The sequence below is a fragment of the Oncorhynchus mykiss genome, chromosome 1, assembly GCF_013265735.2.
Source record: "Oncorhynchus mykiss isolate Arlee chromosome 1, USDA_OmykA_1.1, whole genome shotgun sequence".
Taxonomy (NCBI): Eukaryota; Metazoa; Chordata; class Actinopteri; order Salmoniformes; family Salmonidae; genus Oncorhynchus; species Oncorhynchus mykiss.
This window is the reverse complement of record NC_048565.1, coordinates 11,309,346-11,320,907: the sequence shown is the minus strand read 5'-3', so window position 1 is coordinate 11,320,907 and position 11,562 is coordinate 11,309,346. Positions and strand designations below refer to the sequence as shown.

Sequence of the window (11,562 nt, the reverse complement as noted above, 5' to 3'; positions counted from 1 at the left end):
TTATTTACTTTACCTCACGTTAGTCTCATTCCAAACAACGTTGTTGGTTATCTGCACGGACCCCGTCTTCACTATGAGTCATCCATACATCAATTGTCTTAAATCATTTATTTACTAACTAAGTAATTCACAGAAATGCATAAACCACAGTAGATAGTTACAAGGAAATGATAACGGAGTTTCCCTAGTGGGATAAACCGGCATCGCGGCTTGGTGGACAAAAAGGAAGTGGGGGTCAGCTGAGAAGTCACTACAGAGTTGATAATTATAGCAATTGAAATGCTAATCCTTTGCACATGAACGTTCACTCATTCGGGAACAAATGCAATCAATATATATATATACGCTCAGAGTGTCGTCTTGATCGCTGTTGAAAAGTTTTTATTTTGTAGAATGGCCGTCCTCTCTCTCTCTGTCATGGTTAGCATGGATTGTTCAGAGTGACATTCATTCTTTTCGTTATAGAATGGATGTTTCGGCAGTTGTCGTTCTTCGCCTTCAATGATACCGAATTCCTACCTGCAGACTAGTAATTAATATCAAAGACTTGTTCTTATTCTGTCAGTATCGATCGTCTAAGAGTTTAACCATGTGGTATGGTTAAAAGATTCAGCAATGGTCTGCAACCTTTGTCCCATTGTAATGGAGAAAAACATGGTCTACTGAGAATTTCTCAAAGTTGGGGTTTTATTCGGAATTGCAGAAAAAGGCCTGTCCCAGGATGTCCGACCCTAACTGGGCTCATGTGCGGTCCTCTGATTTAGTTAAACTCAAAAGGGAATTGGAGTTTCCTTGATTAAACAGTCCAAAATCACATTACACAATTATACAAACAGTATCATCTTCACTCATTCATCTTATACAACAATTAGATGTAAACCTAATTTCTGAGGCTATTATATAAACAGCGTTATGGTAATGTGGCCACACCGTCTCCCATGAGCTTCACCAAAATTGTACCAAACGGACCAGTTCGTAGCTGGATTCTTCACCGATCTTTTATACCTTTTCCGGAACATAAATGTTGTTTGGACCATAAATGTTGTTCGGAGGTGGAAGAAATTCCTTTGTTCTCTATGAAAATTCACTCTCTCTCTCTACTGTGGCTATGAGGAGATAATCTCTTCGAGGAATTTACGATCTCTCTGACCACAGCAGCCTAGTTGTAGGAGGCATGGAGAGGGGGATGGGGCTTGCTGTACCCAAAGAGGGCAACGTCATGACACTAGGTAAATCCCCGCCTTATCTCAGCTCACTGGTCACCATAGCAACACCCATCCGTAGCACGCGCTCCAGCAGGTATATTGCACTGGTCATCCCCAAAGCCAACACTTCCTTTGGCCGCCTTTCCTTCCGGTTCTCTGCTGCCAGTGACTGGAACGAATTGCAAAAATCTCTGAAGCTGTAGTCTTATATCTCCCTCTCTAACTTTAAGCATCAGCTGTCAGAGCAGCTTACCGATCACTGTACCTGTACACAGCCAATCTGTAAATAGCCGACCCAACTACCTCATCCCCATATTATTACTTACACTTTTGCTCTTTTGCAACCTGGTATCTCTACTTGCACATTATCATCTGCCCATCTATCACTCCAGTGTTAATGCTAAATTGTAATTATTTTCGCCTCTATGTCCTATTTATTGCCTACCTCTACATTTGCACACAACCCATATAGATTTTAATTTTATTTTGTGTTATTGACTGTACGTTTGTTTGTGTAACTCTGTGTTGTTTTTGTCGCACTGCTTTGCTTTATCTTGGTCAGGTTGCAGTTGTAAATGACAACTTGTTCTCAACTAGCCTCCCTGGTTAAATAAAGGTGAAAAATATATATTTTTTAAATAAATAAAAAAGGTGGTGCCACTGTATATTTTCATTATATATTCTAGGATGCATGGACAGATTAACAACTATTTATTTCCCTTAAAATGTCCTCATGACAACTTTAGGCAGTCTTTATAATGGCCCACTCCATCTACATTGAACCCCCAGCCTTGTACCAAGTTGGTTCTACAGCGGGAGCCTTTTTTACACCACAACTTAGATGACTTTGACTTTCCAGCACAGTGCTTATCTGAGTGTTTCCGGCACAGTGCTTATCTGAATGTTTCCAGCACAGTGTTTATCTGAGCGTTTCCAGCACAGTGCTCATCTGAGTGTTTCCGGCAAAGTGCTTATCTGAATGTTTCCAGCACAGTGTTTATCTGAGTGTTTCCAGCACAGTGCTTATCTGAGTGTTTCCGGCACAGTGCTTATCTGAGCTTTTCCAGAACAGTGCTTATCTGAGCGTTTCCAGCACAGTGTTTATCTGAGTGTTTCCAGCACAGTGCTTATCTGAGCGTTTCCAGCACAGTGCTTATCTGAGCGTTTCCAGCACAGTGCTTATCTGAGCGTTTCCAGCACAGTGCTTATCTGAGCGTTTCCAGCACAGTGCTTATCTGAGCGTTTCCAGAACAGTGCTTATCTGAGCGTTTCCAGAACAGTGCTTATCTGAGCGTTTCCAGCACAGTGTTTATCTGAGCGTTTCCAGCACAGTGCTTATCTGAGCGTTTCCAGCACAGTGCTTATCTGAGCGTTTCCAGCACAGTGCTTATCTGAGCGTTTCCAGCACAGTGCTTATCTGAGCGTTTCCAGCACAGTGCTTATCTGAGCGTTTCCAGCACAGTGCTTATCTGAGCGTTTCCAGCACAGTGCTTATCTGAGCTTTTCCAGAACAGTGCTTATCTGAGCGTTTCCAGCACAGTGCTTATCTGAGCGTTTCCAGCACAGTGCTTATCTGAAAATGATGGCGCTCTGGTAGATTATGGCAGAGTATCTTGCTGCAGTGGACATTGAAACATAGTGGAGAGTGTTGCAGGTGCGTGTGGAGAATTTATGGTGTGGCGTGCAGAGTGCCTGTGAGGTTTAAAGCTTAGGTCCCTGGTACTGGAGGAACACAACTCCTCTGAACACACACACACACACACACAGAGCCTTGTGAGCTCTTCCACACTCGCAGCCTGGGCGATATGACAAGCCAAATGGCACACACCCACGTACACAACATCTCGCTGTCCAACATCTCATTCCAAAATCATGGGCATTAATATGGAGTTGGTCCCACCCTTTGCTGCTATAACAGCCTCCACTCTTCTAGGAAGGCTTTCCACTAGATGTTGGAACATTGCTGCGGGGACTTGCTTCTATTCAGCCACAAGCATTAGTGAGGTCAGGCACTGATGTTGGGCAATTAGGCCTGGCTCGCAGTCGGTGTTCAGTCGGGTTGAGGTCAGGGCTCTGTGAGGGCCAGTCAAGTTTTTCAACACCGATCTCGACAAACCATATCTGTATGGACTATGGACTCACTCTGTGCACGGGGCATTGTTATGCTGAAACAGGAAAGGGCCTTCCCCAAACTGTTGTCACAAAGTTAGAAGCACAGAATCATCTAGAATGTCATTATGTGTGTCGCTCTGACTGGATGTAGTATGCATGTGACTATATGGTTATGCCTCTGTGTGTGTTTCTAATCACAGGATGGGACTGGGGAGGAGGGTGTGTGTGTGTGTGTTTTTAAACACAGGATGGGACTGGGGAGGAGGTGTGCGCACGCTAATCTCAGAGTTTCACTGTGCTTCTATTTTTTTTATATATATATATATATATATATATATATATATATTTCTTTTTTTTTTTACCCCCTTTTTCTCCCCAATTTCATGGTATCCAATTGTTAGTAGCTACTATCTTGTCTCATTGCTACAACTCCCGTACGGGCTCGGGAGAGACGAAGGTTGAAAGTCATGCGTCCTCCGATACACAACTGCTTCTTAACACAGCGCGCATCCAACCCGGAAGCCAGCCGCACCAATGTGTCGGAGGATACACCGTGCACCTGGCAACCTTGGTTAGCGTGCACTGCGTCCGGCCCGCCACAGGAGTCGCTGGTGCGCGATGAGACAAGGATATCCCTACTGGCCAAGCCCTCCTTAACCCGGACGACGCTAGGCCAATTGTGCGTCGTCCCACGGACCTCCCGGTCGCGGCCGGTTGCGACAGAGCCTGGGTGCGAACCCAGAGTCTCTGGTGGCACAGCTGGCGCTGCAATACAGCGCCCTTAACCACTGCGCCACCCGGGAGGCCCTCACTGTGCTTGTATGTATGTAGAGTGCAGGTGATTAGCCAGCATCTTGAGAGAGAGTGGGAGTGAGTGAGGGCGAGAGAGAAAGTGATGGAGAGAGACAACACATACAAGCACTCACTGTGCTTATATGTGTTGTCTCTCTCCATCGCTTTCTCTCTCTCACTCACTCACTCCCACTCTCTCTCATGATGCTGGCTAATCACCTGCTCTCTCTCACATACACATTTGTACGCACAGCAGAGCCGCAAGACACGGCAGAGCCACACGACAGTCACACACACACCAAGACAACATGGCATGTCTTCAAATTCTGTTACTGGATTTTGTCCTCCTGACAATCCTGGGCTTTGTTGTTTTTTGTGTTGTTTTGAGTATGACTCTTAATTAACTCTCCCACTCTTTCCATCTCTCTCTTCTCCCCTTTTCAGGTGGAGTTCCAAGATGAGTCCCAGCTGTTATTGAAGCAAACAGAGATCCATTCGCTGGAGCAGGACCTGCCCAAGAGGGTCTGCACTCGCCTGGTACGAGACCACCTGACGCCCACCCACTAGGGCTGGGGAGAGGGGGGGTGGGCCGGGGAGAGCGAGGGGGGGGGGGGGGGCAGGGGTGGGCTGGGGAGAGAGGGGGAGGCAGGGGTGGGGAGGGAGGGAGGCAGGGGTGGGGAGAGAGGGAGGCAGGGGTGGGCTGGGGAGAGAGAGGGGCAGGGGTGGGCTGGGGAGAGAGGGAGGGGTGGGCTGGGGAGAGAGAGAGGCAGGGGTGGGCTGGGGAGAGAGAGGGAGGGAGGCAGGGGTGGGCTGGGGAAAGAGGGAGGGAGGCAGGGGTGGGCTGGGGAAAGAGGGAGGGAGGCAGGGGTGGGCTGGGGATGTTATTCCCCACTATCATGTTATTCTACACTATGTTGTGGAGTTGTCAGTCATGGCTATGTTGAGCCTTTTTATAAAATGCATATTTTATGTGATGCTCCTGAAATATCCATCCTTCCTGTCTGGTTGTAGGGGTTTGAAGAGTGTAGGAGCTCAACGTAGGAGAGAAGTGATCATGTGGATGCCATGCCACTATTTTCACCATGCACCGTCTCTTCCTGTCTAGGCAATACCAACCCAGGAAGCCCTTCTGTCAGGAGACGAACCACAGGCAGCCAAGAGGCCTCGCCTCCCCGCCCCTCACCCCACACCTCAAGCCCCCATGGACCCCGGATGCCAACCCCCAGCTACAGGCCCTGTACCTCACAGTATTACACCTCACACACCCAGCCATGCTCCTGGTCCCTCCAACACTGATATCAGCGCCCTTACCCTCACCCAGGCTCTGGCAATACCCATCTCCGAGCCCACCCTCACCCCAATGCCAACTCTCACTGATCCTCTCCCAGCCCCGTCGGCCCTAGCCGCCCCTCTGCTGCCCCTCTCCCCAGCCGTGCCCTTCCAGGACCAGGGTGAAGCTTACACAGCCAGGTCCGTGCCCTTCCAGGACCAGGGTAAAGCTTACACAGCCAGGTCCATGCCCTTCCAGGACCAGGGTGAAGCTTACACAGCCAGGTCCGTGCCCTTCCAGGACCAGGGTGAAGGATACACGCCCAGCTCCAGCTACGTGTCCTACATGGAGACGCTGCTCAATACACACTTCCCCCCTCAGGAAGATGGCCCCGGGCCCCTGTTTTAATGAGACGCACCACTCTGCCGTGATAGCTAGGCTAACAGGAGCTAAGCTAATGCTAGGAAAGATAATGTAATCTATGCTAAAGGAGGCTAAGTGATAGACAGTAGCATCTGTTACAGAATGCAGATAAAGCACTCCTCAGTTGCATGTCTTTTTTTTTTTAGGGTGGGTGGGGTGTGGGGGGGGTTCTCACTGCTGTGGTGTGGTTATGGGCTGTTCCTAGAACTGCAGCGCAAGAGGAGGCTTCTTTTCCCCTTCTTCTGTGTTGGTCTGCCATTTGTGCAAAACGCAAAATGTATAGACACGAATAGACTCACAAGCATCATCACCTCACCTCTTTCTATCCAGTTATTTACCCGCTTTTACAGAACGGTGACGTCAGCTTTTTTGTGTTCATCTATGAAACCAGCAAGAACTATTTTTTAATAGAAGCTATACCAACTGCTTACAATGAAACAGAACAGCATATGGACAGAATATTTGTGTACAGTTTCAATAATGTATTTTTGTTTGTGAGAGGTCCTGGGGAAAGGGTGGAGATGTATTACAGGGGGGTTGACAAGTATTTAAATGTCTTATTCATATATTGATATAAAATCCTTGTACAAAGATAAAACATTTTGTTGGGGGGAAATGCAACCGTGGTAGTTACACTTTATTGTAATCTTGTCTGCAGAACCATTGAATTTTGTGAAGATGTGTTGCAGTAGTTCTGAATGTGTCCCTGTATCGAACAAACCCAAAAACCATCATGTTCACATTGCTCACGTTTTCCAACTCCAGAACTTCTCTGGGCTTTGTTTTGTAGCATTCTTCGTAAAAAATCAATGTTACTATTCGACGTTGTCTGTTCGTATGACTATTCTTTCTATGTTTATTTTGTGAATATATTAACCTCACGAGGTGATCCGAGAAAATGCTTTGATTATGAAATTATTATTCTTTTTTGAGATTTTAGAGAGAGGTAAATTGAATTTCTACTCCAGTAAACAAAACCTGCATTTTCAAATGGTATGTTAACTATCTTTATAGAGGTGCTATCCTGGATGACTGGGGAAGCATGTTTCTCATACCCACAGTCACATTATACATAGTGCAAGCCTTTGTGTGTGAATCAAATCTGTTAATGTCATACTAGCCATGTAATTGAGCTGTTATTACAATAGAATGTCATGACAGATCAATGTTCCTATGTGGAAACCTACTGTGAAGAGGCTTTATTTCATAGGAATTAAACTGAGTTGTTATAGCCAGCTTGTGTAGTGTTCCTTTCCTTTTGCATGTTTATAACCCATCTCTTCTCCTCCGCCGTCTGTCTGTCCTTGCTCATCCTGCACACCACTCATTCCCTGCAGGCCAATGCGGTTGGAGCTCAGCGGAGGTATAACTACAGCTGTTACTGCTCCCCTGTTCTCTGGCAACAACACAAGCAGAATCCCAAAGAGGCTCAAGTTTTAAAGGAGGGGAAAGTGTTCCAAAGCCCGTAGGGGGTCACCATTTGATTTTTACTGCCCTTAAGTCTATTTCTCCTCATCTGCCAAGTGTAATCTTGCCGTCAAATTCTCTACCCTTCTCTAAAACTGTGCTCATACATTCCCCTTCGTGGTTTTAAAGGAATGGACTGGTGTAAGTAATGGACTGGTGTGAAGAATATGGTGTAAACTCCCTCCAACCATACTTGTGCACCAATCCAATGCCTTTAAACCCCTGTGTCTTGACTTGGATAAAATGTAGATATTTTTTTTTGTTCATATTTTGATGCTCTCTTCAGCAATGAAGTTTGAAGACAGTGGATTAAAATATCTATACTGGTTTCAGATTCAGATTGCAATTTTGTTATTATACAAAAGATAAACCCAACAAAGCAACACTTAATGAATATAGTAGATTACAAATGTAATTCAGTTTTATTCAATTGTGAATTGAAACTAGCGGAACAATGAGTTCTCTTTTATTGTAGTCAACAATCATTTTGTTTAATTGTATGTGACAGGGAGCCTAGCGGTTAGAGCATTGGGCCAGTAACCGAAAGGTCGCTGCTTTGAATAGCCGAGCCGACAAGCTAAATATCTCTGTGCTCTTGAGCAAGGCACTAAACCCTCATTTTCTCCAGGGGCACTGTACTACCATGACTGACCCTGTACTTCCATGGCTGACCCTGTACTTCCATGACTGACCCTGTACTACCATGACTGACCCTGTACCACCATGGCTGACCCTGTACTACCATGACTGACCCTGTACTTCCATGACTGACCCTGTACTTCCATGACTGACCCTGTACTATCATGGCTGACCCTGTACTACCATGGCTGACCCTGTACTTCCATGGCTGACCCTGTACTTCCATGACTGACCCTGTACTACCATGACTGACCCTGTACCACCATGGCTGACCCTGTACTACCATGACTGACCCTGTACTTCCATGACTGACCCTGTACTACCATGGCTGACCCTGTACTACCATGGCTGACCCTGTACTTCCATGGCTGACCCTGTACTTCCATGACTGACCCTGTACTACCATGACTGACCCTGTACCACCATGGCTGACCCTGTACTACCATGACTGACCCTGTACTTCCATGACTGACCCTGTATTACCATGGTTGACCCTGTACTACCATGGCTGACCCTGTACTTCCATGGCTGACCCTGTACTTCCATGGCTGACCCTGTACTACCATGGCTGACCCTGTACTACCATGGCTGACCCTGTACTACCATGGCTGACCCTGTACTACCATGGCTGACCCTGTACTTCCATGGCTGACCCTGTACTTCCATGGCTGACCCTGTACCACCATGGCTGACCCTGTACCACCATGGCTGACCCTGTACTACCATGGCTGACCCTGTACTACCATGGCTGACCCTGTACTACCATGGCTGACCCTGTACTACTATGGCTGACCCTGTACTACCATGGCTGACCCTGTACTACCATGGCTGACCCTGTACTACCATGGCTGACCCTGTACTACTATAGCTGACCCTGTACTACCATGGCTGACCCTGTACTACCATGGCTGACCCTGTACTACTATGGCTGACCCTGTACTACCATGGCTGACCCTGTACTACCATGGCTGACCCTGTACTACCATGGCTGACCCTGTACTACCATGGCTGACCCTGTACTACTATAGCTGACCCTGTACTACCATGGCTGACCCTGTACTACCATGGCTGACCCTGTACTACTATGGCTGACCCTGTACTACCATGGCTGACCCTGTACTACCATGGCTGACCCTGTACTACTATGGCTGACCCTGTACTACCATGGCTGACCCTGTACTTCCATGGCTGACCCTGTACTACCATGGCTGACCCTGTACTACCATGGCTGACCCTGTACTACTATAGCTGACCCTGTACTACCATGGCTGACCCTGTACTACCATGGCTGACCCTGTACTACCATGACTGACCCTGTACTACCATGGCTGACCCTGTACTAACAACACATTTCACTACTCCTATCCAGTGTTTTTGACAAAATATTTTGTTTTATTGTAGTCCCAAAATTCACAGCCTTTTAGCTACCACATGGTGGGTTTACTCAACATCGGCAAATCATCTATTCAGGAAAGCTCAACGTAGGAGGCGATATAGATTTCTTTGTTTGTTTTCATTTGTTTTATAACTTTTATCACACTTTTTATTTGAATCGATCGACCCCTAGAGCACCTCCTGTAAACCAGGGTTTCCCGAAGCAGGACCGCGTTTGGATAACCTTACTATAGACCACCTCCTGCAGGAATACAGTTTGTGCAGTAAGTGAAAGCGCAGAGCCTACTGTCTTTGGTGATTACCTGTAGTCCAATGACGGGAAATTCAATAGAGGCTCGTCGGTTTATCTGTGTTCCACTGAAAACTTTGTGTTCTGGCTATTGGGATCAAATACATAGTGCGGTTTCAAAATGTATATTGGAAGGTCAACGGTCCCAGATAAAAATGAACACATTTTTAAAGAGGGAAACACGTAGGAGGACTATCCATTGCAGACTTTAGATTGTATTGCCAGGCGTTAGCGTTTCCCCCCATCCTCAATTGCCTCCTCCTTATTGCCCTGGGAGAGGTGGTCTCCACTGATATATCCCTTAACCAATGCAATATGGTGTCTCTTATTGCCCTGGAAGAGGTGGTCTCCACTGATATCCCTTAACCAATGTAATATGGTCTCTCTTATTGCCCTGGGAGAGGTGGTCTCCACTGATATCCCTTAACCAATGCAATATGGTGTCTCTTATTGCCCTGGGAGAGGTGGTCTCCACTGATATATCCCTTAACTAATGTAATATGGTGTCTCTTATTGCCCTGGAAGAGCTGGTCTCCACTGATATATCCCTTAACCAATGTAATATGGTCTCTCTTATTGCCCTGGGAGAGGTGGTCTGCACTGATATCCCTTAACCAATGTAATATGGTCTCTCTTATTGCCCTGGGAGAGGTGGTCTCCACTGATATATCCCTTAACCAATGTAATATGGTGTCTCTTATTGCCCTGGGAGAGGTGGTCTCCACTGATATCCCTTAACCAATGTAAACTACACTTTGGTCCTATTATTGCTCACACAATTTCTATTTAAAAAAATGGCATGCCCATACTTTGATATGTCATAGTAACGCCTTGCAATGGTGGAGATGGCGGCCTTTTGCCCCACCCCATGTTTAAAAACCATCTATGCTGTTGTGCCTTGCAAACGACACGGCGGTTGGAACACAAAATCTCAAATTTGGTCTCGTCAGACCAAAGTACAGATTTCCGCCTTTCCTCTCCAAGCAAGTCCTTTAGTAGTGTTTTTTTGTTGCAGCAATTTGACCATGAATGTCACGATGCGCAGGATTACATGATCAGGGTTTTATTTTCTCCATCCAAACAAAAGAGCGAGGTGTAACGGGATGAGACCCGTAAAACAAGTGCACATAGTTGTTGACACAATAGCACAAGTGATGACAATGGGGGCACTTTTTTTTTAAACCTTTATTTAACTAGGCAAGTCAGTTAAGAACAAATTCTTATTTTCAATGACGTCCTAGGAACAGTGGGTTAACTGCCTTGTTCAGGGGCAGAACGACACCTTGTCAGCTCGGGGATTTGAACTTGCAACCTTCCGGTTACTAGTCCAACGCTCTAACCACTAGGCTACCCTGCCGCCCCACATACTAATCAGGCAAAATGGGAACCAGGTGTGCGTATTGAGAAGACAGTTAGGGGTTGGTGGTGAATCCAGTTCAGGGACGCCTAGAAGGCCGGTGACGCAGACCTCCGGAGCTGGTGAACGGAATGAGCAGCAGTACCATGGGGATCCGTGACAATGAAGGCCTGATTCACACAGTCTCCTCTGAACAGTTGATGTTGAGGTGTCTGTTACTTGAACTTTCTGATGCATTTATCTGGGCTGCAATCTGAAGTGCATTTAACTCTAATGAACTTATCCTCTGCAGCAGAGGTAACTCTGGGTCTTCCTTTCCTGTGGCGGTCCTCATGAGAGCCAGTTAACTCTGGGTCTTCCTTTCCTGTGGCGGTCCTCATGAGAGCCAGTTAACTCTGGGTCTTCCTTTCCTGTGGAGGTCCTCATGAGAGCCAGTTAACTCTGGGTCTTCCTTTCCTGTGGCGGTCCTCATGAGAGCCAGTTAACTCTGGGTCTTCCTTTCCTGTGGCGGTCCTCATGAGAGCCAGTTAACTCTGGGTCTTCCTTTCCTGTGGCGGTCCTCATGAGAGCCAGTTAACTCTGGGTCTTCCTTTCCTGTGGCGGTCCTCATGAG

General features: G+C 46.8%; 1 protein-coding gene across 1 annotated transcript in view; it reads left to right on the top strand.

Annotated features, from left to right (window-relative positions):
• The window catches only part of LOC110533913 (lysine-specific demethylase 4B), a 97,965-nt gene extending 90,928 nt beyond the window's left edge, over positions 1-7,037 (top strand). Inside the window, exons 21-22 of the mRNA XM_036940651.1 lie at positions 4,554-4,646; positions 5,215-7,037. Coding sequence (XP_036796546.1) covers positions 4,554-4,646; positions 5,215-5,787 — 666 coding nt within the window. The 3' untranslated portion in view covers positions 5,788-7,037. The remainder of the gene's footprint in view (positions 1-4,553; positions 4,647-5,214) is intronic.
• The last annotated feature ends 4,525 nt before the right edge of the window (positions 7,038-11,562 follow it).